Below are 16,224 nucleotides of genomic sequence, written 5' to 3'. Positions count from 1 at the left end.
GTGGTTTTTACCTTAATATGCATGTATAGTTCCTCTGTTGGAAGTTACCTTCTCTTCAGCCTATTTTGCTGCTAGGGCATTTTCTAGAAGAGTGTTCTCAATATACTTCAGATAAAATGTATTTTGAACCTGATCAGCTTAATCTGGCTGCTTTAGTATGAATTTGTATGCAAAAAAGTAGGGAACACTGAAAAATATTAATATTTGATAATTGATAATTACCGTGGTATATGTCTTAGACAACAATTTTTCATAACAGGATGGCACCTACATTTCAGAGCTATTACTACAGTTACTTCTAGTTCAGCAAATTAGGATATTATCTTTTCTTAGCTTCAGAAACAAGAAGATAATTAATGGGAACACAGCTAGTTTACTGATTTTTTTTGTGCAAACATTAATTTAATATAGGTTCTGCATAATATATGACATTAAAAATATTCAAAATTATCATCCTGAGCTATTAGTTATTGTACTTATTTTGCTACATAAAGAGACTAAAAGATGAATCATTTTTGATTGTCCTATCTGTCACTTAGGACATCAGTACATAGTAGATGATGAAGAAAATGATCAGACAGTGGGAGACAGTCTGAAACTAAGTGCAGAAATGTCAGGGCTTCATTTGTTTAAAATCTGAGATCACAAAAATATTTTGGAAAATAAATATACAGAACAGGAATCTTAAAACTTAATTACATTGCTAAACATTGTATCATGCTTGCCTCATATGAACACTCTTTTGTTTAAGAATAAATTATTTCATAAGGAAAGATAGAAAAGGAGGTGAATATGTTTATTTGTTAACCAGTAATACAGATTACCAGAAAATCAATCTAGTGCATCTTCCTCCATCATGTTTAACTGAACTTTTAGCAACCAAATCAAAATTAAATCACAGAAACACACAGAAGTGAAAGCAAAGTGGAGGATTTTGAGAGATGCTATATAGATTTTCTGATGCACCATGAAAGCTAGTAAGACTACAAGCAACACATGTAAGAGGAACTCTGGAAATTGGTGGCTGAATTTACCATTGCTTAAGTAGTCCATGTACCTGTATCAATCCTCACTGCAAATGTGAAATTAAAAAAATTTTTCATAAGTCAATCTAACAAAGACTGTGGGGCTTTAATATAATGAATTATATAAGGCATATTTTTCTCCAACTCTGATCATCCTATAAATAAAGATGTTGCAACATATATGGAATTAATAGCTTAATGACTTGGTTACAGGCCCACTTTACTTCCCATTAGCTATCCATAGGAAGCTATAACTTTATAGCTATAATGTTACAGCTATAATATTAAACTACTTCCTTGACAAAAACAGCTTGTTCTACTTTTGTCAAAGAATTTCTCCAGATTAAGATGTCTTCATATGAATGGCAGTTCTGTTTCACAAACCAAAGTAAAATATGAGAATTTAAGCTCAATTTTATGATGCTTCTGAGAAGTTCTGCTAGAACTGCTATTTTGAGTAGTGTGCTTGAAACTGTGTGGTTTCCAGATTCCTGTAACAAACCACATCCTAGTGGGATCTAATGGCAGGTACTGGACAAGATGGGTCTTGACATGAAGATAATGTAGAAATAAAAGGGCTCAGTGTTATAGAATCTTAAAGAAAATTTTAAACCTCAGTAAATAATATTGCACAAGCTCTCTTAATCTTGAAAAAACTCACAGAGTTGCATGACAATGTCTATTCATGCACATTTTCTCTGTGCACTCTGTTTGCTTGAATAATGTAGCCAAAGTGGTATCTTCTATTCAGCTACCTTCCCAAGAAAAACAAAAGACAGCGAGTAGGCTGTGCGAACAACCTCCAATGAAGCAATCAAAACATGGAATTCCATCTGCCACTGTTAAAATTGACCACTCTGCTACTAGAAAATCAAACAGTTCACACGTAATTTGAACATCAAACATGTCAGGAACTACAGTGAAATAAAGAACAAAACCCAACCCCAAACAACAACCTCCCTCCCCGCCAAAAGAAAAATCCACAAAAAACCAACCAAACAAATCCAACATACAAACCCAAATAAAACAAACTAACCAAACTCCTAATTCATTCTATTATGAATAGGGCATTTTCTATAACAATGAAGTCAATATAATTCTTGAAAAGTGCAACTTGGGTATATTAGCTAAGCTAATTAAAATAATTGTGGAATTAGCTAAGCTAATTAGATGTTTTATTTACTTATATATGTTGAAACATATGCATAAACAGAAATCAAAGAGCTTAACTTCATAGTCTACTCTGGCTCTGTGAAATAGGATTTTTTTGTTTTACAGAGTGAAACAATTTGCTCTAGAACACCACATTCTCCCCCTCAAAAACATAATCCTCATGCTTTTTGCACTGAATCCATGTTTCTTTCTCTAATGTATTTAACAACACAATTTTCAGCAATTTCAACATGGACCTGAACTGGCATTTTTAAGTTATATAGAGCGTCAAATTCACAAATAAATTTTAGACTATGCCCCCATGCACAGTTATTCTATGACTAGTATTGCAGATAAGGATTTGCCATCCACTTTCCATGCTTGTGAGTCATTAAAAGACAGTTTCAATATTATATTAATATAATTAATATCCCTTCTTCCAGTTCAATGTCATTAAAAGAATCACTGGGGAGTTTTAATGCCAGAAAATATTGTATGCACTGGTACTACCTGCCAATATGTCCTGCACATTTCTGACAAAAGGTAGCAAAATAATATACAAAGGCTATCTACAATCTTTAAGAATGCTTAAGTTTTCTACATTACTTTTTAATTTTTTTTCCTGTGTTTTCCACTGGATTGGCAATGGTAGGCCTATTTTTCTGTAAAACTGCTTCCTCAAGTAAAACGGAAAATTAATTTTAGAAAATAAATAGCTTTAAACATTGTGCTCATAAATTATTTTTGAAAGTAATCTACATCTTACAACTTCACCTACAATTTGCAGATAGATTCAGAAAAAATTACATGATTTTAATACCCACAAGAATACCAGATTTGAATACCTAATCTGGTTATTTTCTCATCTTCACAGGAGTAAGTTTAAAGCTCATCTTCCAAAGAAGAGACGTGTTTAAAAAAAGCAATTGTCCGGTTTTATTTTGTTTACATTGCACTGAAAATTTACATCATACTTTTACAAATCCTTTTTCATAAAAATATACTTCTTTACAAAAGTGTATGCATTAATATAAGAGGAGTAGCCAGTTGCAGAAGAAACATTTTAAATGATCTCAAATGTATTAACCTTAACATTAATGAATGAATAATAGTTATTGCAGTCATTTGAATAAACAAGAATAAATAACAACCAATGGTATAAAATATAAAACAGCATCCTTTTAGTAGAATACAGTTTGACAGAGTTGTATGAATATTCAAAAAAAAGTGTTGTAAAATGATTTATAAGAAATTCATCAAACATTATAGAAATCCAAGCAGCAATCCTGGGTACAATGATTTTTGGTAGGCACTCTCTATTACGGTAATAAAAAGGTTATTTCCACAGAATTATTAATGTCTGAAAGGGACAATAACATATAATTCACACTGGCTAACACACAGCATTTGTGAGTCATGCTATGAATGGAAGACAATGAGCTACACCAAATAAATTATTGAGTTCCTGTTGAATAATTCTGATATGAAATAACTGGAAAATTGAAAATTTTATTTCCTTAAAAGTGATTCTGGAATGTCTAAAACTTGTATTTGAGGGCTGTGGAATCTGAATTGCCCTAAAATGAATGGATTGTCCCTAATAAAATCATGGCTTTATATAGATATATTGATTTTTTTTTTCATTGCACTACGGTAATATATTCAATTTTAAATGAGCTGTAAGGATGCGTTTCCATAGAATACTGGAATATATAGATATAATAGATGTGGAAACACATTATTTCCAAATTATAACTTCCTGTTGCCTTGTAGATCTGATCCAAAGTTTATTGAAGTCTCTTAGAATCCATCAGTTTCAATGGGATTGCAACATGCTTTGTGCATGCATTTTGTCAAAATGGTGAAGGAACAAACAGGTGAGATATGACCTAGTTTTAAGTAACAGGGACTGAAAAATGGACGCCTTTTTTGATATAGGGATTTCCTTACTTATATTACTGTAAACTGCACTTTTTATTAGGAAATATTAAATTATGTTTTAACTTTTGAAACAAATGTAAGATGGTCATACCTGAATGTTCTTCAACATTAAAGGAACACAGTCACATACAAAGCTCAATTCATATTAGATTGTTCATTGTAAAATTTGTCTAGATATAGGATTGACAAAAGAAATATATAAACATTACAATTTGTGGATATTGTTAATAGAAACAGAGAAAAGAAGCTTGACTTGGAACATAGAAATGAAGCAAGATGTAAAGCAGGGAAGATAAATTCACATTATAAGGACATGGGATTTTATTTTTTTTTCTGTGATACGAAAAGAGTAAGTTGTACTTGCTGATTTCTAAATATTATATCTTGGACTCAGAAATTCAACTGTTCTAAGAAAAATAAAATACTTAACGGGCTGAAAAAGGAAAAAAGATACGAACTCATGAGAAAGATGTAGCATATGACTGTTAAAGAGATATCAGTGACCTATTGTCTCCTGTAAGTATAGCTCTTATTTTCTACCTATATCTTTTTTTTTTTTTTTTTTAACCCAGTCCCTCTATTATAGTTTTTATAAAGCACAGAATACTGATAGTGGATGCTCCTCCAATATATGCAAATATGTTTTATGTTTTAGAATAACCTCCTTTTTTAAAAAAGCAAATAAACTGTGAGTAGCACTCATGGAGTGCAGCAAATTTTTTAAAACTCTCTGTGGCATACACAAAGAAGAATTCTGATCCAGTTTGTGTAAAACAAAATAAAAACAAAATAACTACAATCCAGACTTGCCTATCATCCTCAGGAAAAGGTGACCCACTAGATCCTGAAAAATGTGCTTTAATTTTTTTTTTAATTTCATTTCTTTTTTTTTTTTCTTTCTTTCTTTTTTTTTTTTTTTTTTAAACTCAGTGAAGTGTGTGTGCACTGTATTGTGTGTCAATTTCCAGACTTTGAAGACAAATCATTACCACATTATACCATTGTGCAAACAGTGTTCAAGTTGGGGTCAAATCGAACTGCTTTCCCTTCCACTGACTTTGCATTTGTGTCATACATGGGGTTTTCAAAAGCAGCTTGTCCATTATTATTTTCATGTACAGAGCATCCTGTGTACTGTGTTTTAGGTGCAGTCCTGTAAAAGAAAGACAGAAGACTTGTCACTGCAGTTTTCCTCACTGTGTTAATATGGTTTAAGAATCAGAACAGAGTTTAACTCCCAATTCTAATTATAGGAGCTAAATATGACATCTTGATTTTTCTTTTACAATATTTATGCTAAGAATTAGTACTGTCTTTGTTAAAGTTTAAGGCCTTTATGATTCCTTGAAAATGGTGTTCACTTAGAAACGTGATAATAACCTTAGAAGAGGCTATCCGTTGTTATTTTATCCATTATCCATTATCCACATTGTTATCCATTCCACTTGGATAATCAGATTATAAAGAGTACAACAAAATCTTGTAAAGACACAATAACTCCCCAGTCAGGTGACTGAGGTTTTTTTTTTTTTCCCTTTAGAGACTCAGCAATTTTACCAATAATGAGTTTATAGCTGAAATGCCCCTTTTTCACTAAAAACTCAAAATATCGGAGTTCAAACCTTTAAAAGCTTTTTATCTATATTTCTATACAAAATGTATACTATATTGTAAGTCATCAATATGGAAAGACAAGTGCTTACAGCATACAGCTAATAGCAAATACATAAAAAATAACATGGGCAATTTTTTATATGCTGTAGCAGTTGAAAACCAGTAGTACTAATTAAAAATGATGGTAAATGTTTTAAACTAATGTTTTCCTTTAGTATATGTTACTAGTATTATTGTCAGACTATCAGATGTAAATCATCATTTTGGCAGTTAGGAGCAATGAAGTGTCTTGGCATTAAAGTGATTAAGGTTTATTTAGTCATCAAATGCTTCAAAGGTACAGGAGAAGCTTACTGCATCCAAAGAATTAATGCTGGTCTCGGTAACATGAACAAAACTTTGAACTTAGACTGATGAAACTGAAAAGAATGGAGGCTATTTAACGTAATTGCATATGAAGCAACAATTTCAGATGCAGAAACAGTTTCACAATGAAATTTCTTAATGATATAATGCTTGCATATACTTGTATGTAAATAAACTGGTCAGGCATTAAGACAAATTACTCAGGATATGACTTGATTCTGTCACATGAAGAAAAGGATAAAGGTAATTTATTATAAATACACAAAAAAATCTACCAATTATATTATTTAGCATAAGCCAATATTTACAGCATCTATTTTATCATGAAGAGATAAATCTATAAAATTTTTAATAGGTAGGAATGAAAGTACAGAGCTGTATAATAAACTCATCTCTTAGTTATTATACCAGATCTTAGTAGATGTAGGAAGAACTGTCTACGTGCATATTTTGCTAAGCCTTTGTTGTTTTACAGAAAACTTCATTTACACTAACGAAAACTGAAGACAAAAAAAGTCACAAACACTTAGAGAAATAGAGGAATTCTGTTTATGTAATTTGTACTTACCTTTGTTTATAAAGATAAAAGCCAAAACCAGCAAATATAAGGGCAAAGAAAGGCACAAGGATAGCAATGGCCACTGAACTACTGTTTGTACCATGTGGTTGATTAGAAGAATTTGAACCCTCAGACATGTTAAGACCTAACAAAACAATAAGAAAAAAAACAAGTAATATTGTATATGTGTCTGTTATCAGCAGCATATATTACTCTATAATCTTTGGAATTCAATAAAACCTTGTTACTGGGTCATCCTCATATGTTCTGCTGCATATATACAGCTGCATGCTGAGGCCATCTGGAATTTTAATACATACCACATTCTGATTAATAAGTGGATGCTACATGTTGGCAGAACAGTACACCTACTCTGGTACAGTAAATATAGAATAATTCTGCATGGGATTATACTTTTGTATGTAATGAAAACACATTACTGTACTGTAATACAAAAAAGTCAAATTTATAATAATGCATATGTTAGATTGGTTTTATTATTACTGGTTTTATTTGAATATTTTAAATTAATAAATACTACCTATATAAAATCCAAACATATTATCAAGGAAAAGGTCAATCACCTGAAAAGGCAAATGGAAAACTCATATTACTTCCTTAGATGCTGCTATTGATACACAGAGTAAAAGAGATAGGAACAATTTTGAATAGCTAAAGCCAGATATTGATGTCAAAATTAGAAATATGACCGGCTGCATGGCTGAAGAATACATTATCTACATTATTTACAAAGACAAGTTCTATCCCTTTTAAATGTGAAGAAAGGTTATGACAATGACACAGATATCATTAAAAAAATTCTTTACAGAAAGAGTGTTTGGGCATTGGAACGGGCTGCCCAAGGAAGTGGTGGAGTAACTGACCCTAGAGGTGTTTAAAGAAAGATGGGACATGGCAGTAAGTGCCATGGCTTAGTTGATAGGGTGATGTTTGGTCATAGGTTGGACTTGGTGATCTCCTAGGTCTTTTCCAAACTATTTGATTCTGTGATTCTCTAATGCATCTTCAAAGTTAATTTTCAAGATTTTATCTGGATTCTTTATGAGTTGCTGAGGTCATAATGTTTTCTGACTTTCTTGACCGTGTAAGACAATACACAGAAATTAAAAAAAAAACAAACCCAAAACCACAAGTAAGACCCCAAATAACCATTCACGGTTGAGACCCCCAAAAAACAACCATGTGAGGAAAACTGTGTGGGAACAATATTCAAAACATTTTTTTTCTGAGAAGATAATTTTGAGATTGTGTGCATGAAATAATGAAGTGATAAGCATGCTAAACAAAATCTGTTCAAAGATTGTGAATCTCTTTATAGCAATATTATTGGCTATATTAGCTACAAATAAATCTTGTATAGCAGTTGACTCTGAATCATTCTTTTCTTCGAAGTTATACAACAATAGAATTTACCTTCAATATATTACAGAAAACAATCTCAAACATATAATCCAAAAATCAAATTAAGAAATATAATTTGTTGTAATAATCCATCAAAATAATTTGTCAAGGAAGTATTGCATTTGAATTTTTCTTAGATGAATTTCAAATATTTTCAAGAAGTTAATAAAAGGAAATAACTTCTTATATTCATTTAAAGAAAATATTTCTTGATAAAGATACTTCTAAAAATTCTTTCAAAGTAATTTACATGTGAAATTACAGTGAAAAAAAAGATCAGTATATTTTACTGTGATGTAGAACTGTAAAAAGAGAAAAGTTTGACTTTACATTCCTTCTTTCTAAAACATTCAAGAATTAAATAATTTCCTGATTTTACTGAAAAAAATTAAGAATGGACAATACTTTGTGGATGAAAGAACATAATTTTCCGTCCACATTTAGGAATTTTTACCTGAAGATAAGAACTCTATCTAAACAGCCATTATATTAGCAAAAAAGAAATCTTTTTCTAAGGCATTCCCAACAGTATTTTATCATTTAAAATTCAGTATAAACTAAATTAAAATTCTTATGGAAGGAGAAATATCACAGTTGTTAAGACAATTTTAGAAAAGAAAATGAAATTCTTCTCTTAAACAGCACAACAGAATGTTTTCACCAGAGCTCTGTTACCAAACCTCTCTTAGTACGGAAACAAGAAGTTAATTTTTAGGAAATAGACACTTATCAAGTAAGGCTTTTTTATTCTTAGAAGTAATATAAATATTTATCTGCAATTATTTAGCCATTTCCCTCTTCTAAAAACTGTTTAGGTGAAATGGTGTTTCAGTACCATAAGCAAGAAATGAGTTTATCAAAGCATTCTTGGGTTTTCTAGATAGTTATTAGGATACCAAACTAAATGCGTTTTACACATAATTAGATAAAACAAATGCTCAGATATTACAAATGAATATGTATACGAAGCAGTAGATTGCAAGTCATCTATAGCTCCTTACAACATATCTGTAATTACCAGTTAAATGACAGTTTAAAGATAATAATACTTCAATATTTTATAAAATGTCAATTCTTTTAACATCCTGCAGATTCTCTCATATTACTGGATAAAATAAAACTGAATGTAGAACAACGAACTAGCAAAGAATTAGAATTTGTTGAATACCTATTCTTTGAAGCCCAAATTGTCCATAATCTTTACCCTGGATGAATCCTTGAAAAACATATGTTGCTCCATCAGGCTCAGCAGAAACCTGTAAACAGAAAGTAATTTGAATTAAATGGGGAAAGCTGTGTAGCAAGTTACGTGTATATATTTGAATGGGAACTATTCTATTCTATATCCTAGTATGCTTGACTGGTAGCTGCTACTCCCCGTTATAAACACTCTCTTTTTCTAGGAAATTTATATATAAAGTTCCAAAGAAAAGACAGGACTGTTATAGGCACAACTTAGACATGGTGGTTTATGGTCACACATGACACCTTAGAATACCCTTAACTGTATTTAAAAACAAACAAACAAACAAAAAAATACTAAGACCTAAAGTGTCTGGTAGTTCAAATGTCAGTATTTCTAAGCTCTTATATATTCCATAATTTTCTGTTTTGTTTATGAAGTAAATTGAAAAAGGTATGTTGCACATAATCCTAAGGATGCAACTATGAGGTTTTAATAGCTAGTTTTGAACTAAATAAAAACAGACCTCAAATTAATTGAAATTGATTTTTCTCAGTGCCTATCCCAATAAACACTTAATTATATAGCCATGGATCAGAAGAATTGAATAAGACTTTGTTACAAGGGCAAAATAAGCTAGTATAAACTAAAAGGCTTGTGGGAAGGAGGGGATGGTTGTGATCCTATGATTATCTCTCCTATTACAGTAAGTAAAGTCTAAAATAGTGTACTGTATACAACTGGACAGATATTTGCTTCTAAGAAGAGTGATTAGGTTCAAAGTGAGTGTTTTCTAGGTAGATTCCTTCAAGCTTTTCCCTTAAGCTGCCCTTTCTCAACACACAGTGTATCTTCAGCAGTGACCTGAAGCTATGTTCTCACTGAAGTCTGGATGCCTTTCTTTGGTGAATTTTTTACTTTGGGCTAAAGCAGCCTCTTTGTGCTGTTCCAAGACTCAAAGACAAAAAAGATCAAGTAAGAACAGTATGTAAATAGCATATAGAATGTAGGGAGCATACTGTCTACTTTTGTATATTTAGAAGTCTGAAAGTAAATTCTTTGCTTTGCTGCCTCAGGAGCATATTTGTGAAGCCTGAAGTTTGTACAAGTCAAGACAGTTAAACGAAACTCATCAAGCAATAAATGCACCAGTAAAAAGGCTAAAGGTTTTCACTCTGCACCTTTAAAAAATATATAGTTCAACAAGTGCCACTTGTCATAAAAATATAAATTTATGTGTACAATTCAATGTAGACATGGCATGTACACGCATAGTGGTGTCCCTGTGGTTGCTTAACCAATAGGCAAAACATAAGAAAACAGATAAATTCCTTAAAAAATCAGACGGTGTAGTAAGGATGTATGAGTGTTCATCCTCATCCAAATAATTTTAGGCTCTTTGTTTTCTAAAAAATCAACTTTTTTCTCCATCTGTACATGGAAGGCATTTTCTTTTCATGGTTTAATCACACCCCAGAAACCTGGGCTATTTAACCCTCGCCTTTACCACCTTTACTTTTATTATCATAAAATGGTTTTATGTTTAATTATGATAAAATTTCCAAATATATTGGAATAAAGAAACGTACAAGAAAGGCTTCTGTACTAACACGCATTATAATTTTGCCTACACTCTATGACTGTTCCCATATTTTCCCTTGGATGGATCTGCATTTTACAAGAAAATTTTCATGTAATTTAATGACTCAGCCTTGCTAAAATGATTCCATTTGATCTGTCTCAGGATTTTTTGGATGTAAAAACCAGCATGATTTCAATCATATACAAAAAAATTCCCTCTCTTTTGTAGCAGAAGTATACTCACAAAACCATCCATAGCCCATTTTTCCTCTTTCAACTTGCTTGCAGATGTATGGGAGGGTGCTTTAATGAGATATATGTGGAGCATTAGCCGAGCTTCCTGGCTTTTATACACTCCTGTAGAATATAGTTTCAAAAATTCATATGTGTGTTGACTAGAAAAATAATACAATCTTTGAGAATAAACACATCATCTCTTGTCTCAAAGAAGAAAAGCAGGAAGAATAGATACCAATTGTCAACATTGTTTGTTTAGAAAGATGCACTCGATTTTGAAATTATGTCAATAATCATAAGATTTCAATAGAAACAATTTTTAGCTTAGCCTGTAGAGAGGAGAGAAGGGAAACCCTATACACACAGCTGTTACTTCAAGCCTTAGGCAGAACATTGACAGCAATCTGATTTGAAATGGAAAATATTGTTCTGAATCAGGAAGAGTGTATTTAAAACTCACATCCCTACTTTCAATGTATATAATTTAGTCATTACATAGAAAACGTCATAATAGGTACATCCACACACAAATTCTATTCCAAGGGCTGCTGCTAAATTATAAAAAAAAAATAATAATTTGAAAATATTTTTTTTGGATTGGATTGTTCTTCATCAGTTAGTGCAGTCAGTTGCAAAACAGTTTCTTCCATATAATGAGAAGACTTGTATGCAACCTTATTTACTTTGTAGACAAAATTATTGACTCATTCTTACTCCTGCAGAATAATTATTTAGAACCCAAATATCATTTTTGGTTAATTTGGAAATGAAAATAAAATCCTACAATATGTTTAGTGATTTCATCTTCCATGGGCAATGATTCCTAATTCATGTTTCTTGTGATCATGCCCAAATTGAAAAAACAAGTCTTCTTCACATTAAGGAAGGATTGGTGACTGCCCTATAGGAGATATCATTACAAATAAATAATCTCTGAGCTAATGAGAAGACTTTTGTGTTAACACTGCACTGAGCTCGAATGAATGAACCTTGGCAAGATGGGTTTTTTCTATGCATAATTACAGCAAGCACAGGTGTCAAAATAAAAAGAAGTAAAAAAAGATTCATCAAATGATGGAATGCAAAACAGTAAATTATGCAGGAGGAGGGAACTACTTTTCATTTGAGAAAACTACAAACTGAGTATAGGTGAATTCAGTTTTGTAGCATATAAATGTTTTTTTTTTTTTTTGATCCATCCCTACTTCCCTGGCCCTAAGATACTCTTTCAGTATACAAGATCTCAGCGCTCTATCTGTAGAACAGGGAAATAAAAAAAAAAAAAAATACTAATTACCTGATGACATGTGTAACGCCTTTACATAGAGTGCAAAAGGACATTTGGAATCACATTTGTGTCTAGTTGAAAGAACCTTTTATTTGGAGGAGGAGTGTTTTGAGTTAGAAAACACGGAGGTTTACTTTTCTAATTCTAAAAATACAAAACACTACATCTGTTATTTCTAATTTCATCACAAAAACTACATGGATAAAATTAATACAATAGAAAAAATTCACACACAACGAAGACAAGCATGGTTATCACTCAGAAAACATCCAGTCCACTGTCAAGCATGATTTTTTAAAGGACACCTACAAAATAATTTAACAGACAAACCTAGTGATAAAAATTCACCAGTCTACTCAATACTGGGAAATAAGATCTCAGCAGAAACACAGATTCTGTGGCTCATTACACCCTTCCTGTAGACCATCCCTCTCAGGAACCAGGAGATCAGGTCCAGTCAAATAGGCAAATCTCAAAGGCAGATTTTGCTTGGATCTCTGGGCTCCTTCTATGATAAGGTGACTCAGTGGATGAAAGAAAAGCTGTGGATGCTGTCTCACTGAACTTTAGTAAAGCCTTTGACACCATTTCCAACAGAATCTTCCTGGAGAAACTGACTGTTCATGGGCTGGAGAGACGGACTCTCCACTGAGTAAAAAGCTGACAGGCTGGATGAGCTCAAGAGATTTGTGTTGATTAGTGTTACATTCAGTTGGTGGCGAGCCACAACTGGTGTTCCCCAGAGCTCAATGCTGTTGCCAGTCGTGGTTAATATCTTTATCAACAATCTGGATAAGGTACTCTCAGTCAGTTTGCAGATGATGTCATGTTGGGCAGGAGTGTTGATGTGCTAGAGGGTAGGGATGGCTCTGCAGAAGGATCTGGACAGTTTGGATCAATAGGCTTGCACTTGGGTCACAACAACCTCAGGCAACTCTTCAGGCTTGGGAGGCCCTGGGGTTGCTGGTCATGGCTGAACATGAGCCAGCAGTGAGCTCAGGTGGCCAAAAAGGCCAATGGCATTATGGCTTCTATAATCAATAGGGTGGTCAGCAGCACCAGGGCAGTGATCATCCCCCCATATTTGGCACTGATGAGGCCACACCTTAAATCCTGCATGCAGTTTTGGGCCCCTTATTAAAAGAGAGACATGGAAGTGCTGGAGCATGTCCAGAGAAGGGCAGTGGAGCTGAGAAGGGTCTGGAGCACAATTGTTATGAGGAGAGTCTGAGGAAACTCGTGTTGTTAGGTCTGGAAAACAAGGAGACTGAAGGGAGACTACATCCTCTCTTCAACTATCTGAAAAGAAGCTGAAGCAAGGTGCATTTTGGTGCTTTGAGAAAAGCAGCAAGTGGTCAGATAAAAGGAAATGGCTTCAAGTTGTGCCAGAAAAAGTTTAGATTGGCCATGAAAAAATTCATCACTGAAAGGGTTGCCTGGCATTGAAACAGGCTGCCCAGGGAAGTGGTGGAGTCACCATTCCTGGAGGTATTTAAAAGATTTTAATGTGGCACTTCCAGAGACATTGTTCAGGGGTGGATTTGGCAGTATTAGGTTATCTTAGAAGTCTTTTTAGACCTAAAAAATTCTGTGATTCTAACTTTCTTTTTTCTTACTTAGAAAACCTAATAAGTGTCAGCTCAAGTTTCTTTCCATACTCCTTAGGTAATCTAGGTCAGTATCTGGCTACTGTGGGGAAATTTTACAATTAAGAATTAAGAAAATCTCAGGAACAGTACTTGAAGTTTATTTAAAATGTTTTAAAGATAAACATGAAAATTAATATAATTCTTTTAGTCCTCATTGACTATTAATTCAAAACATAGTAAAAACCTGGAAAAGTAAAAAAAAAAAACAAAAAAAAAAAAAAAAAAAAAAAAAGGGAACAAGGCAAAGGAAAGAAGTGGAAAAGAATTTGAAAAGTAACTGAAATGCAATGAAAATTTCTTTGATAAGATAATAAAATTTAAGCTATGCAGCAAGTTACAGGAAACCAATGTATGTAAGATAGCAAAATGAAAAAAAAAGAGGGAATTTGTTTTCCTCTAACCCATACCTGATAGCAGCAATTCCATATTGCTGTTTGTAAGTGTTGCATTTACTCTTCCTGAAGTTGCATTGAAACTGGTGACTGTCAAAGTCATGGGTTGCTTCTTGCTTTTGTAATTGTAAGATCCTTTCCATATATAATTTTGGGCAAATACATCATCAGGAACTACAAAAGCAAAAACACGCTTCAATACATTTTGCAATATGTAGTACTTTCATTTTCTTTCCCTTACTCTTTATAAATCTACTAGGCATAATTTTCAGATATAAAACATAGAAACCTGGCATGAACTTTTATGAAAGAAATGTATTTGCACTGAAGAACACAACCACAACTACATCTTGTTTTTTCCCAAAATATGGACCTCTCCAGAGTTAGCCAGTTTCACAAATTCTAAAAGCATTAGCCAGAAGATCATATTCCACTCACTGTAGAATCTTTTTCATACCAGCATAGACAGCTAGGGATATATGGCTAGCATTGAATTTTTCAGAAATTAGTATCCATTTAGATATCAACATTTTCATAAGCATTTTCTTTAAAGGACATGAAATATTAGAAGCATTTTCTTTATTAACTAGTCAAATTTTCTAATGAAAAAAATATGTAAGAAGTTTTTTCTTGTCTTCCAACACTTAAAAAACATTAAAAGCTTCACCAGGAGAAAAAAAAAATTAATTCTCTAATTAAAAATTTAAAACAGATCATAGTCTGCCAGGGAATAAATATGCTAGGTTTATACCCTAACATTTAATACTTATCATTAGCAAACTGAAAAATTATTAATTTAAGTAATGTTATGTCAGCAACAAAAAAACCCCCCCGTCAAAACAACAAAAATCTACCTATGACGTAAAAACTGATGCATGCAAATCTTTAAAATCTTAACATGAGATACCTTTCAAATAATTAAATTAAAAGTGATTTAGGATGGGCTTACTACATTTTCTAAAGTGATGTATCCGAGTTATCTCTATAAAATTCATTATTTAAAATCTGCACTATCACATTATTTGAAGTAATTCACACTGAACTTAAAGCTCTGTGTTCTTGTGTGCATTGGCATCTCATGTCAGATAAGACAGAAGAATGTTTGCCCTTGTGTCTTTCAGGATACCCCTAAATCCAAGACTGGGGCACATAGGAATACCCACAGTTTTCCTTCATCATTTATTTTATGCAACACAAAGACAGGTCTTCTCCATGAAGGGTAAAGGAGCTTTCCTAGTTTTTCTGTCTCTGTATATGCATGTATATTTCTATATGTTTCTTGAAAAAACACGTGGTTACTGGACCTGCAAGCAAGGAAATTGCATGGTGGAAATGCTCTGATGCTGTTTATTTGTAATCAGCTTGAAATATATTTTCCTAATTTTGAAAAAAAATTATCTTTATGTGCTATATTTGCAGTTAATTGGGATTGCACAAAAGGAATGAAAATTTTCTGAATTAAAACTTGGTGTCTACCATTCAGCAGCACATCATCAAAAAACATTTTTTTGAACTAGTACACAAAATGTTAAAAATCCCCCATATGCTAAAATACTACTTTTATCCCCAAATCCCCATATGCTAAAGTACTACTTTTAAATCTTATCCATTATCAGTAGAAATTCAATAGATTCATTATAGCCAAAGGTTAATTTTAGTTAAGGAGACTGCTCTTTTCAAAAAATCTCTTCAGGGGACAGAGAGCTTCTCCTGTCAGGACATCCAAATAGGGTCCTCAGCAAATCTTTTTAAAACTGGAGAGTTCAGCCAAAATTGGAGAGATTACCTTGTCTCAGCTAAAATTAGATTTTTTTT

At 32.6% G+C, this 16,224-nt stretch overlaps 1 protein-coding gene across 3 annotated transcripts in view; it reads right to left on the bottom strand.

Annotated features, from left to right (window-relative positions):
* Positions 1-3,098: 3,098 nt before the first annotated feature.
* The window catches only part of CSMD3 (CUB and Sushi multiple domains 3), a 593,609-nt gene continuing 580,483 nt past the window's right edge, over positions 3,099-16,224 (bottom strand). For all 3 annotated transcript variants that reach the window (XM_066177261.1, XM_066177253.1, XM_066177270.1), the window contains 5 exons: positions 14,425-14,583; positions 11,088-11,200; positions 9,248-9,335; positions 6,667-6,802; positions 3,099-5,271 (listed from right to left, as the gene is read on the bottom strand). In XM_066177261.1, coding sequence (XP_066033358.1) covers positions 5,112-5,271; positions 6,667-6,802; positions 9,248-9,335; positions 11,088-11,200; positions 14,425-14,583 — 656 coding nt within the window. In that variant the 3' untranslated portion in view covers positions 3,099-5,111. The remainder of the gene's footprint in view (positions 5,272-6,666; positions 6,803-9,247; positions 9,336-11,087; positions 11,201-14,424; positions 14,584-16,224) is intronic.

Source organism: Chamaea fasciata, unplaced genomic scaffold (assembly GCF_029207755.1).
Source record: "Chamaea fasciata isolate MVZ Bird 193981 ecotype frontalis unplaced genomic scaffold, bChaFas1.0.hap1 SCAF_1, whole genome shotgun sequence".
NCBI lineage: Eukaryota > Metazoa > Chordata > Aves > Passeriformes > Sylviidae > Chamaea > Chamaea fasciata.
Note: the sequence above shows the minus strand (reverse complement) of the source record. Positions and strands in the feature narration are given on the sequence as shown.